Source organism: Trichoplusia ni, chromosome 13 (assembly GCF_003590095.1).
Source record: "Trichoplusia ni isolate ovarian cell line Hi5 chromosome 13, tn1, whole genome shotgun sequence".
Taxonomy (NCBI): domain Eukaryota; kingdom Metazoa; phylum Arthropoda; class Insecta; order Lepidoptera; family Noctuidae; genus Trichoplusia; species Trichoplusia ni.
In genome coordinates this window covers 95,337-110,053 of record NC_039490.1, presented here as the reverse complement: position 1 = coordinate 110,053, position 14,717 = coordinate 95,337, and the positions used below count along the sequence as shown (strand labels likewise).

Below are 14,717 nucleotides of genomic sequence, written 5' to 3'. Positions count from 1 at the left end.
CGGCAAACTCACACAGGTTAAAAAAACAACTCTGCAAAATCAAATTCAATAATTCACTGCTCTAATGAAATAACTAAATAGGGTTGTCACCTTAAACATAATAAACACCAATTCCCAATTTGAAAAATACTGCTACAGTCAGTCGTAGAGGTTTAAGCTGTTTTGCTATTGACTGTACCTAGTTTCTAGCCTTTCCTAGCTTTTTCAAGCTGCACTCAGTGCAGACCATTGAAGTCCGCATTGAATTCAGCATTACCTCTTTGTTCCCGGCCACTTTGTAACTCAAAGCAATAGATTTTTATTACCAATGGAATTACTGGTGCATTTTCACGTTTTATTTTCGTGATTGTTAGAAAATGCAGTTGAATTAGTAGAAAATGTTTTTTGATAAATGGGCAATACTATTAGTATTGGCTTAATAAATAATACAAATTGAAATATAATTTCTGTGATCACTCATTATTCGATCATAAATGCACTTACTTTCCACAAAATGCTACATTATGGCTTTCTTTGAACAAAAACATCTTGAAAATAAGTATTCTGTTTCGTAATCTTAAAAAAAATAGCAATCCCTAGCTAAAAGTTACCCCTTGGCAAACCCCGACGCTTTCGAAATCTTCACTTTATAATATTTCATCATAATTTATATGTAACATAAAAGATCACCCCTATTAACATATAACGTAGCAAAATCATTGTTGTGATACAGCCGTAATAACCTACAAAATTATAAAAAAAAACTTGAAAAAAAGATAGCAAAATGTGTCATATCGATAGGCAATATAAGTTACCAAAAAAAAGACATCTTACAAATAACAAATGCTACATGGATATCTGTCGACGGTATTCCACACCAAGTCAACATAGATAGACCTTGTTGTTTCCTTACAAACAAGTGCACTTTTAACACAAAAATACTGTTCACCAATACGTACGCCATTATCTCAAGTGATGAGAACAATGGACAGACGCCGCTCTAATTGAACATGTACGTGTTGCACTCAGGGCTGGCACTAAAGAGTTTTTATATGTTATGACGCCTTTTGTTCAGTTTGGGCATGTTTGTCGTAGTTCTACAGAAAGAGGAGTTAGAAAATGGAACGGATTATGGAGAAAGATTGAGATTTTATCAGCTATCTCCATATGAGAAGAGATTTTGGGCTATCTGTCAGTCTAGTAACTTGTGGAGTTTCTTGCCGGTTCTTCTCCATAGGAAAGACATTTTTTTTGGAATTGAACACATAGAGTCATTATTGTAACGTCACAAAGGTGCCTGGAAAACGCCTATTTGAAATGAAAGCTTTTTATTCGTCTGGCATTACTGTCAACGTTAAAAAGTGTTGTCTAAATTATTAACAAAAAAAATCATGTTTCAATAATCTAACTTCTTTTGCCTATCTCCATAAAACTTTAAAAAACTAAGTGCCAGTAAGTCTATCCTAGCCTCAAGGCATGCATTACACTTCTTATAAACCTTCCTTATCATCCCTCAAACCAGTTTACTCACACAAATAGTCTTGCAAAGCAATATGTATGATAAAAGGTGTTATTTTTGCGTCGCCGTATCCCAGCCGTTTGCATCAGAATGTAGGTAGAGGTTGGTATGAGGCTGCCGATCCACACAAAATGGTCGACGTTGACTGTGATCGGTCTTTTGTAACTTTTTCGAATGCATTGCTGACACTAAGGTTTTTGTATTGAGGAAGGTTTTTGCAAGGAGGCAACAAGTGTACTTTGTCACCAAGTCTACTTCCAATTGGATCGATTTAGCATTTTCATGAAACAATTCTCTTCATAAATAACTTCTTTTGACTTTCAGGCTAAGGCACTGAAAGTAAGTAATATTCCACAAGTTTCACATACTGCCATCTAGTGTCGAACTAATCTAAGCTTGTATTACGAGTACTAGACAACTGATAAACATACTTATATATTTTTAAATACATACAAAATAAAGAAAAATATACCCAGATGCCAATGATCGTGCTCATTACCCAAACATTTGTCCTGGATCAGTATCGAACCCAGGACCTTCGTATAGCAATCAAGGTTAATAACCACTAGACCAACAAGCCAGTCCTCGCCAAGGCATGGCATTTCCTTTTGGCAATAGTCCCTCAGAATCATATTCCTCTCCTCCAAATCTTTAACCAACATATCTATATTCAGTTCAGCATCTATTAAGAGGAGTCGTATTGGGCAGCTCTGTCCATCCTTAGCTCATGAATGATGTATGTGGACCATCAGAGACCTGATCACGGAATGTATTACAGTCACCTACGTGTGACGTCACAACTATCGTATTTCTTCATACGGCAGACATTCAAACGTGCCAGTATTAGGGCATGGTTACACTGCGGTGTAATGATTGAAAAGTAATCTGAAATTATAATATTTAGTAAAATGTATTTTTATATAAATTTCTACAATATTTCTCCGACATAGATTTATAAAAAAAACAGTATTTATCAACGCCTTCAATGGGTAAATTCTTTTCCACAAGTTTACCACTATACCATCTACTCGTTTTACAAATTCTATCCTTTAAAAATATAAAAACCTTCCCTAAAATAAAGCATAACACCACGATGTGTACCGTCCTTAACAGCAACATTGACACATGTCGCTCCGTTTATCCGCGTAAAAATATTACACGTGCATTTTTTATATTTTTTTATTCTTCCTCCATTGGCCGGGCCTTTCAGATCGGTGTTTGTTTAAAGTAGCAGGCGCGGCGCGCGGCGTTGCGCTGATGTCTTGCACGTGATAGTTTTGTATTATGGTGCTTCATCTTAAATGATCGTATTTATCATCACCCCAGCCTTTTATTCCTCACCTTAAGATTGCGTAGATTTGCAGATAAAATACTCTTTTGGAGTTTATTACTTTTGCGCGTGAACTTTCTCTTTTCTTTTATATTACTTATAAGGGGTGATAAAAATAACGGGGTAAGTTTAGTAAAAAATCATTGACTTATTAGACATTTTTGTTTATTTAGATTTAGATATTTTTTTTATTATTGTTAAAATTGAAAAGATGTTATGGAACAAAATGGCACAATTTATTACAAAAAAAAACGGAACATATAAACCATGACAAAATGAACAACAACGTATAATAAAGGTTAATTTAATCGATAGAAAATTTCATTAGCCTTTGAACGAATAGTAGCAATTATGGAGTCCGGTTTAAATTAAACTTTGCGTATTAACGGGAAGTTAAGTGAGAAGGTAATTGCAACTAATTTGTATTCAATACAATCTATTTATTTTCTAAGGGAAGTAAAATATGGAGAGGAAAGGGAATCATTGTTTTATTGCCTGTTTGGTAACAGTGATTGCAGTAATTAAAGTAAGTTTATTATTTATAGCAAAAAGAATTAAACGGATTCTGAAAGCTGGATATCTTGTATGTTGCCGACTCTACATTTCTTTTGTCTCTTTCACTTTCAAGCGATAAATATGCGCTTATAAGTATTTAAGAACGTAGTTTTAAATTACGTTTTCTTATTGAGATGCTACTTCCCTTTAATTACCGTCAACTACTATAAGGTGCTTGTGTCCAAGATCCAGTTTCAATGTTAATAATAGAACGAATGAATTTGTATCACGCACAGTCGTTTAGGAAACTGATTTATTACCCTTTCGGGCATCACAGGAAAAATACAAAAGATTATAAAATTCCAGACAAAAATGGGCAGAATGGACCTCCGTGATATAGTATGCAAGGGTCACAATGAAGATATAAAAAATAAATCAAAGCGAAGTCAGACGTGCAAAAATGTTAAGATATGCTTAACCCTAACGTGACGATCGTCCGACAACTAGGGTTGCTACGGTCAGGAAATTAGGAGAATTTAAATGATAGAGTGTTTAGAATTATTAGAATAATGTTCAATTGACATAAATCTTAAATTAAATTGAGATTTAAGTACCTTTGCGTTTTTATTAAATTACAGTTTACTTCCTAGAAATACGTTGTCAAAAGCATTGATATTATATCTAAAAAGCAAGTATAGGACTTGCTTGCGTTTTAAGGTAAATATTTAAAAATCTAATCAAAACATTTTTAATAAAGACATACTAAAATCAATGCAACACGTGCCAAACATAAAACATGCGCGACACCAAAACACCTGGACGCGAGTCATTTCAAAGTCGGCACGTGACAGCCCTACAATCGCCGCAGGGCGGGAGTTTCTTTCAAATTCATCCATCTTTTGACAGGCCCGGGTGGGTCAGTTTGACGACGGACGTGCGGTAGGTAGAAGCAGCAAGGTAGGGGGGGGGGAGGTAGCGGTAGGAAATGAGATCCCCCACCCTCGGGACGCTTTGCATACAGATTGGGTAGGACTGCCAGATATGGGCATACGTGGGCATACGTGTTTCGGTGACAACCCTAGTAGGTACGGGACAGTGGTTCATTTCGGTTTTGGCAATGTGCCGTGTTATACCGTGTTCTGGTTTTTGCTGCTTACTTATTTTATGGTCAAATGAAAACTATTTCGTGTGGGAAACGTTTTGACTTTCATTGCGGTTATAATTTTCCTTACATGGTTTTAGAATTACATGCCTTGTATTTTCTCACTATAAATATAGGGGAATTACGCTGAATTCATGAATTCAATTACATGATTTTCAATAAACCCTTATTAATTACCAGAATCGAATAAATAATGTTTATTGTTTTCTTACCCATGAACGTTTTTTTTTTTCTAAATAGAAAAAATAAACACTCTCATCTAGTTTCCTAACTCTGAAATACAAAAAAAAAAACATCTTTCCTTTTTAGAATTGATTCATGACTCGACTCCCTAACTCCATAATTATTTTAATTCAATTATATCGTAACCTGTCCAAATCTGGGGATTAAAATGTTTTAACTTAAAGGACAGGAAGTCGGCGATATCACAAGAGCAAATATCTCAAAGAAGTGGAAAGGAAAAGGCTAATCGACAAAGGCATTCCTCGGCATAGCCTGAAGGCTTGCGACTCCAAGGGGTCCAATTTTAAAGGATCATTATCTGAAAAATGTTTGATATTCAAAGAGTTTGAGGAAATTACAGGTGTTTATGACACTTTTTAAAGCTCGGATGAACTTTCCAGATGGTTACTTTGGCATATAAGTTAAGGAAAAATATATTTGCATATTTATATTTATGAGAATTGCCTCCGATAAGTCACACTATCAAACTACTATTATAAATACGATAGCTTGTGACTGTGTTTGATAGGATATACCGATTTCAAATTAATTTTATGTGGAGGTAGCTAATGCATTTGGATTAACCCACAGGCACAACGTAAAGGTTGTGTTGATGCACTTATGTTTTTGCTATAGCTGACATCCAGGTGGGCGAAGCCGCGATCGACAGCTAGTTTATTAAAATAAGGCCCTTGTAAATGAATACAGAATTAATGCTTCAATACAATATTTGTGTTGTAATAAACAATATTTCTAAAACCATCCAAGACTTGTCCCACTGTGCGCTCTGACATTCCGGAGTTGTTTAAAAGAGGTCCGCGCTCATTTGAGGTCCATTACCGTTTGACCCTCTGGGTCTGTTGTACTCTAAATGGACTATTTGCCTATCTACATAATTTAGACACGACTTTACAGAAATATCTCATTTGTTGCATTATATTTTATGTGTGTGTTTTATTACGATTCTAGTCCCTGGAGGAGTGGATATGTGGTAGCTCTGTTGCATCCACGCCATTTGATAATATGATAATGATGATTTTAAAAACAAAACAAGATAAAATTAAGCTAAAGTTTATAGCCCTGTTTACACAAATGCATCTTTTAGAAATAGCGAACTGCGCTAAAAATACAATCTACATAAATACAACGTATCTGACGTATCTAATATAAATAGCTGCCAACTAACAGATTGAAACTATTTTAATTTACTTAAAACTAAAAGTAATTTAAAAGTCTCTCAACGCCACACACAAGTCACTGCTACGACACATAAACCTTTTAAAAATCACTTAACTTTAAACGATAAAGTGAAGAACGATTATTCAAGCAGCGACATTATCGCTACGACTGAGCATGATTGATTGAACATTGATTCTTGACGGTGTGAATGCGGCCGCGGGCGGTCTATTACGGCCGTGTATCACACCACCACGTAACATAGGGGAGTAATTTCCTTTTTATTGTTAACGATAAATAAAGGCCGGAATTTTACGGAATGATTGTGCTGTTTTGTACGCTGGCGTGTAACACTGTTAAATTGACTACGTAAGTGTGTTGTAACTGTCATTTTAACATATTAGAATCGAGCAAAAATTGTTATAAATGATTGTCTGATAGACAACACAATACGCTATTTTACCAACGGCATTGAAAGATAGCAATTTGTATCAAAAATCCAGGAAACAGACACGAACAATTGAATTGTTGAAAAATACCCGTAGCAAAAAAGTTCTGTCTACGTACGTAGAGTGTTGCTACGTAGCACCGTAGCCCTCCGTAACCGGCGGCGCGCTACGCAGGGCGGTAACGTAATTATTGAATAATATCGCTTGAGCGCGCTACGCCGATTGCCGTAGCGATTACCGTAGGCCGTAGCAAATTTAATGGTAGGACTAGGCGTTTTTACAATTAGTTGGCTTAATTGTTTCTCATGCATATGTATAGAAGCTATTTCCTTATTATTTTGTGATAGTTCATGAATTTAATGAAGTATTTTCAGTGCCTTACAAGAATGAACATGAAAATATGAAAGTTCCGTTTAATGAATAACCAAAATCTTGAATATTCCTTGCGGGAAAAGCCAATAAACTTCCAAAACTGGACACGAGACATTTAATAAACAAAAGACGTAACATACTTATAATAAGTTTTTATTTGTTTTCTTCATAGGTTCAGTAACAAAGAAATATGTAGAGACAGAGGCTAGTCATCACCGTAACGAGGCCATTTGTAACGTGACGACACGCCGGCGACATGTATACGACATGACGACGTCACGTGACAATAAATACTTGATAGCCAACTATAATCAAAATAGCTTGGATTCATTTATAAATGTAGAGTTTTCGGAATTGAATAAAATTAATCGAACTTACATGAAGATACATACTACATTAATAACTAATATTACAAAAAGATTTTTAGCTTTAGGGACTTTTTTAAGTACTTGCAGCCAAAGGAAGGGTGTTTTATAAAGAATGCTTAATTAATATCAAACTAAATACACAAACCACCTTAGCTGACTCCTATTAATGTGCTAGAATCTTAAAAAACAAATGAAATTAGTTCATAATTTTCCTTCCCAACATTCCTCGGAAATCGAATGTAGAGTGCCTTATTTTTTATTTTTTCTTATCAAAACACATAATCACTTTTACGTACACCATATTTCAACCAAAAACAACACACAGGTGTTGCAAAAAAAGCCTCTTTTACCCCAAACATTAACGGTAGCTGTCTGACATAATTACGGCGTTTGTCCAACATTATCATAGTGGAGTGCGTCCAATTTCGGCTTGACGAGTTTTTTACGAGTTTTCGACTCGTAAGTAATTTACGATGTCGTAAAGTGCGCGGCATATCGCCTTGATAACAATGTACTAAGATATTTTAGTGAATTGCCACGCGATGCCTAGTTTATGAGCCCCGGTTCGGGCAGGTGTGGGGAAAGTGTAACTTGTTACTTACTCTTACCCCAATGGTATTTTGAATGGAATTTTAAATTTGAAAGTTTCAATTGAACTTTTGAGTAAGTTTTTTTTTGCTTATAAACTGATTTTACTTTTTATTGAGCACTAGCTGTTGCCCGCGACTTCGTCCCCGTGGGTAGAAGATATAAGTTATGATTTATATCTGCCCTGTTTTTCTCACATTTTTTATTGTATCTTCGGTCCTATTAGTCGCAGCGTGATGGTTTATAGCCTAAAGCCTTCCTCGATGAATGGTTAATTCAACACAAAAATATTTTTTCAATTTGGTCCAGTAGTTCATGAGATTAGCGCGTTCAAACAAACAAACTATTCAGCTTTATATATAAGTATAGATAGATTATGTGTTGATATTCATTGTGTCATTCATTTTGTCTCTAAATCCTTGGTGCAAAAATCGAATCCGCTTTTCATTTCGTCATTTGGTATTGTAAGTCAAATTCAATAAATCTCTCATTCTTAATTTTTCCGGCAATATATTACGGCGCATTCTACATCCTTTCACTCCTGTAATTCCCACACCATCCTTTCATACAATACAATACAGTATATACAACCTCGCAACAACAACACAGTTCTGATTGAATATGACGCAGTAATCGTCGTCCGTCATCAGCGCGCCGCCAATATCCGGTAGGAAGGCAGCCTACTAATTACCATTTACCGGACTGCATTCATATACACCTGCTGTAATATACCCATACATATCTATATAATGATGTTACTATATTCCTGTTCGATCTCACTGTACTAGTAGAAATTGATGATGTAATTTTTTAATCACTATCGCGTTGATTTCGTTAAGTAAGCAATTTTAAGATGCGAAAAATACTCGTATGGAGATACATTTGACATTTGTTCGAAACTTTGATCCTTTTAAACAAATGATATATAACATTTCCATACAACATTAGTACACAAATCCAAATAAATTACGCAATATGGTGTAAAAGGAGTCGGTAAATGACCTCCATTTTTCGTCAAAAAAAGGTTCTTAAAAAAGGTCCGAACATAGCTTTCTACTTCCCAAAAAAGTCGTATAAACAGAAATCACTAAACTTCCGCGTTCCCATAACCTAACAAACACGCCCACGTTCGCGTTTCAGCCTTATTTATTTAACAAACAACCTGCCAAGAATTAGCTCTACATTCCATTAAGATACCGACCGATTTTTTACATTGACCCCTTCAATAACAGAATCATAAATTAACAATTTTGTAAGAAATATCTTGGATTTTATGAGCGGAGATAGAGAAATACCTTCGCCTTAATACCTTGAATATAATTAGGTATGTTCGGATGCGGGCGCTATCGAATGACAGTCAAAATTAATGTGCGCAAACATGCGATAGCGATATTTTTGCGGCGAATTGGTTGTAAGATAATCTTCATGTAAAAGTTTATTACGTGGAACGGTGAGATTGCTATGGGGCTATTTAAAATTGAGATTTATTGTTCGATATCTTACTTTATTTTGTAACTGTATAGGTAAATTAAGAATTGTAAGGTATGTAGGTGACCTATTATTCAAATGAAAAAGCGCTGAAGTTGACTTGAATCCTAAAAGTTTTTGAAAAACAATGACGGAGACTCATCTTCTTTAATTTCATTTGAAATCGCAACACAGTAAAATCCTCCACTCAAATTACTTACAAACCTATGCATCTACGACCTAAATAACTTGCTAACAGGTTCTAAAACCGTCCGTTACATAACATTGTATAACTGAGTACATAGTGAAATGAAATTAGTGAGTGTAGCGCTCAGAACCGAGTCGAGTCGGTTCAGGGGCACGCGCCCGCGACTAGCCGAGCCGGCCTTAACAAAGCTTATTTGTAGCCCTACTAAGGAATCTCGATCGGAAAATGTTGGAAACTCGAATAGAAAATAAATAGAGTGATTTTAGGACACATGGACATTGAACGTAAAAAATGTGTTTGTAATCATTTCAAGTGCATATAATGCGCAATATAAATTGTTATAAATATAGGTGCAGTAATATTTAATTCCTCGCATATACGTTTATGCAACTCACATCTGAAATCTGAATGTTTCATGAGCGCTACATTTTTGATATCTTTTTTTAAAGGTTGACATTAACAATATTTTTTTCAGACATGCTATACATACATATTTTAATGTAAACGATGTTTACAACTTGATTAGTTCTTGAATACGTTACAAAACTTGAACAAAACAACATATAATGTATTTTTCACGTGATAAAAGAATGAGTTAGAACAATAGTAGTGGTCATAAGTCGCAAATTGCGCCAAAGCGAATGTTTTACTTTTGTGCTGAAACGTGAAAACGCCCTTAACTGTAATGTAATACGCTTTTAGTGGCTGAAATATAACTTAGCTATGTTATTATGTATGAGCGTTATTTTATTATCAAAGCAATGTAAAAATAGCCTTGTTTCTTACTTGGTATTTAAAGATTAGTGATGTAATTGTCCAGTACATATACATATAGTTTACACATCGGGATTTGTAATTATGGTGCTAGATTCTGACAGATGATATACTTTTCTGAATCATGCTAATTAAAAAAAACTTTAGTTACGTTTTGATAAAACAATGAATTTAAATAATAATTAATATTCTTATTTTCATTAACAGTAAGGCGTAATCTATCTCTATATCTGTATTATTTACCATTCCATTTTGGTGAATATTATTTTACCTCACTACACCAAAAAGAGAGTCACATTTTTCTGCTGCCTCCTTCCTAACATCACACCATAACATAAGGAAACTACAATAAATCCATATAAATAACAATGACAAACACCATGAGATATTTTACGGCAGAAATTATTTACTCCCCTCCTAATTATAGTGGTGATGGAAAGCAGTGAGCCACCCACATAAATATTAACCACTTATTGTAATAAGAATGTTTTGAGAATAGGGACCCGAGAAGCGTCTGGCCTATTCTCAACATAATCTGTTTTTTTGTTTTTTGTTGAATGGATGGCAATGGATAGTTTTTGACCTTTACCTTTTGTTGTTCGCTGAAAATGTGTATTTTTAGTATATGATTATTGTTATTATAAGAGGACGTTTGTTGTTATTGTCAGAAAACAATCATGTTACTATTTTTTTAGCTTATAGAATTTTATGCAGTTTAAGTTTTCTTTACCAGCGTGCATACATTTCTACTGCATGTGGTTGTCCCACAACTGCGGGCATTCGTAGATTACTATGTTATACTAATTGTACTTTATCTTTGTTACAGGAGAGCACACTTAAGAAGTTGTTTGGAAAAATTAAAGGACATGGTACCCCTCGGGCCCGAAGCGTCACGGCACACAACACTAGGTTTATTAACAAAAGCGAAAAGGTTTATAAAGGTCAGTACTCATCTCTATTTGTATCGCCAAAAAATATATATGGAATTGACAGTCTAACCACCCAATTTACTATTTCCAAACTCCACTTTGTTAAAAGCTATTTTTGCCCGAAGAAAGTTTTCTATAACTAATTATTATTGTATTTTTTTATACTAGAATACTATTTAAAAGATTCTCTTAATTATTATACATGAGATGAAAGGTAGAGAAAAAAGACATTAAAAACATCATCAATTACAATATTATTCTTAAATACACTTGTTAATCTGATAACGTATATAGAATCTATAAACATGAAAAATATTGACTAACCAATATCATTTACACAGCATAACATATACGAAGGAGTATCTTAAGTTAACTTTTAATTAATAACCTACAGTCCGTCTCTGTATTTGCATCGCTCCAAAGCGGAGACCGGTCCAATTCCGGTCATCCTTAATATAACTTGACCTAAGTCCGTATTAACTTAAGCTATCTATTCCCAACTTAGAAACAGTTTGCTCGTTCACAGTTTACGTAGCTGCACTTCAGTTGTTAATCATTTATGATATAGCTGCGCCCCGCCGTTTTACTCGCGGTTTATCATGATAAACTGTTCCTTGCTTATCCTACGAGAACACGTTTTTTTGTATAAAGTGTTTTATAGTATGATGCCTTCTACCTGTATCAATATATATCAAGACTAATTGTGAAACTTTCGTGTAAACTTTAGTGTGATTTTGATAAGAGTAGATTATTTGGTTTTAAACTTATTTTAATTAAACTTAAAAGAGTTATATTTATCTATCTCTCGATAGAAGTGGAACTCAATCTTTTTAAAGCACAATAGTTAATAATATAAATACACCAAAAAATATATTCTTATTACGAGCGGTTACCGTTCTTGTTGGCCAAATCAAATAATTATATTTCAGCAAATCACATTTTTGATAAAGTAATATATCACTAATTAGCGTAGATGTTTTTATTATATCAAAAGCCTCATATAAAACTGCTTTTACTCTAAAGCGTAATTAATAATTTAATTATAATTACGATACAAAAAAGTCGTATTTTTTATATACTTATATAAAAAAGGTCCCCTTTTCTGTCGTCAGTTGTAAAGATGTTTCCGGGACATAAAAAATATATACATTATTAAGTGCGTCTTAAACTCGACGCCGTATTAATATTAAATGTCCGAAAATAAGTACTTTTTAAGGGGAGTATTCTTTAAAAAGTTTTTTCATTAAAGCACCGATGAAAGGGCAAAACTCTGTATTTCGGCTAAACGTTGAAGTCGCGTCGGTCGGATCGCGCGGACGACATCCGTTTCCTGTTTTGTAATAGTTGTGAGAGATTCTTTTGTTGTCGGATGGAGGTTGTATATCAAAAAGGTGTTGCTAACGGCTTCTAGTAGGTTGTTGAGGATTTTTATATGTGTTATAAGTGTATCCGTTTTAATCTCTATATTAGTAGATGATGAAAGATTTTTACATCCGTCGTGTAGTCCAATTTAAACTAATGAATAAACAAAAAGTCAGACTGAATTGAGAACCGATGATTTTGATGTCAGTAACAGTATATTCCATACGTACATTTTGAACGTAGCATACCCATTAATTATTAAATTGACTTAAAATATCTACCAAATAAAATGAGACTCACCAAAACATACCCTTTTACAACAAATTCAACCGAAACAATCAATCATTGTAAACGCGAAGTTAATCTTCAATTTCTTAATCAACTATCTCTTAAGGACTGTTCGCTTGCTCGAAGGGCCTATCCCTTAGCCTACAGGGCCTATAAACAAAGGGCGCGGCAAAGGGTTCGCGCGCTTCCGCCCGACGTCGTTTCCGGAACGTCACTTCCGTTTTCCCCTCTCAGAAGGATCCGTACAGACAGCCCCGCAATACTGATAATGGTAAAAGAGGCGTTTTAAATATTAAAAGAGAGAAAATGTGAATTATTATTATTTTCGCGTTTATGTATGTACGAACAAAAGTGAGAAGAAGAGGTTGTTTTATAAAAAAATGTTAGTAATTTGGCATTTAAAGATGCTAATAGGGTTGGTTATATTAAACTGTATAATTGTCATATGATCGCAATTCCGAACCCCAAAATTAACTTTTGAAGTTATTTCACAAAATTATTCTTCAGATCTAATTCATCTAATGAAGAACGAAAATATTGAAAGAACTCTAAAGGCAGTTAGGGTTTCACCACCGCAAAATAAAATCCCGTTAAATTACAGTAGGTATTATATTTTTAACAGATTTTTTATACAAAGAATGTCGAATTTTTCAATTTATCTGCCGGATGGTGGATGTGGCAATTGCGAATTGTCTTATACAGATTAAAGAAGATATTACAATTAAAATGTTGACACTTGTGTCGTCGACTGTCCTTTACCTTTGTCGGCATGTTTTTTTTTCAACTGCGTATGCTTTCAGTGGTAATAGTAAGAGCTTTGTCACATAAGCTTGCTGCGTCCTTAGATATGTATTACCATAGTAGATTTGTGTGTCTGTTTATGTGTTTGTGTAGTAGGTAGGTAATTTCATTATAGTGCAGAAATAGTTTTTTAGAAATAGTTGGCTAGTTTAATTTTTATCAATTTGAGGTGTGTACTTGAAAATAATTTTAAATGTAACGTTTACTAGAGAGTTAACTGTGAAATTTTAGTAATAGAACTAACTTGGAAAATCTGATTGATATATTTCACCAATCAAATCTCTTATGACACAATTGTGTGTAGTAGATAATTTATCAAATCCAAATTCTTATTGACATATTTATGTTCAAATAGAATAACTAAAAAAAACTTTATGAACCCATGTTCCTTCAATCCCCTGCCATCACTACAACTGCTAAGTCATGGTCACTAAACATTTCCCACAGGTTTTCGGTCCATCAACTAATTTCAAACTCGATGTGACAACGGTGAAATTTTAAAACTTTTCTATAATTTATGAAGTTTCAAATTAGATTCGACTAATTGTTAGTTAATTGAATTTTAAACTTTGAGTTCACTTTCACATTCAATTTGAGTTTAAGTTGCTTTTGGTTTAACTGGGGTAAAACTCGTTATCTTTATAATATCAATTGTTTTGTTGGCTATTAAGAATTTAGGTGAAAAATCCGAAATCATTTAAACGTGTCCTCACTTAAGAAGAAACCTAAAGAATTTATTTTTATATATTCATCATTAAAAATGTTGGCTTTTACTTATTCAATTTAATCTCATTGTAATCAGCTGGCAGAGTACGGTGTGCGTGTTTATCTAATATAAAAATATTTTCGTCTTACAAAATATTTGTCCATCTATTCACCCAGCTACCGACTAAGACTACCTAATCCCTAATCTAATATAACTTTTATATCTCAAAAAACCAATTTGTTATAAAAATACTCGCACGAAAATAAAACGACAATACGTTATCAAAAATATCTCGAAAAATCAGAGCAACAACCTTCACAGGATTGACATAATCAGATCACGCCAAACCGATTTATATTACCCTCGAAAAAACCCACAGCCTTATTCCAGACTTTCTAGGCTATTCTCCGACCTAGCTTAATACCTAGAACAAAATAAAGCCAGTAATACGTAATACCCAAAATTGAATTCGGAGAATTTGAGTACAAAGCCTATCAAAGATGACCGATGGATGTGTGTATG

General features: G+C 34.1%; 1 protein-coding gene across 2 annotated transcripts in view; it reads left to right on the top strand.

Annotated features, from left to right (window-relative positions):
* The window catches only part of LOC113499934 (max dimerization protein 1-like), a 280,679-nt gene that overhangs the window by 223,153 nt on the left and 42,809 nt on the right, over nucleotides 1-14,717 (top strand). For both annotated transcript variants that reach the window (XM_026880539.1, XM_026880538.1), the window contains exon 4: nucleotides 10,936-11,050. In XM_026880539.1, coding sequence (XP_026736340.1) covers nucleotides 10,936-11,050 — 115 coding nt within the window. The remainder of the gene's footprint in view (nucleotides 1-10,935; nucleotides 11,051-14,717) is intronic.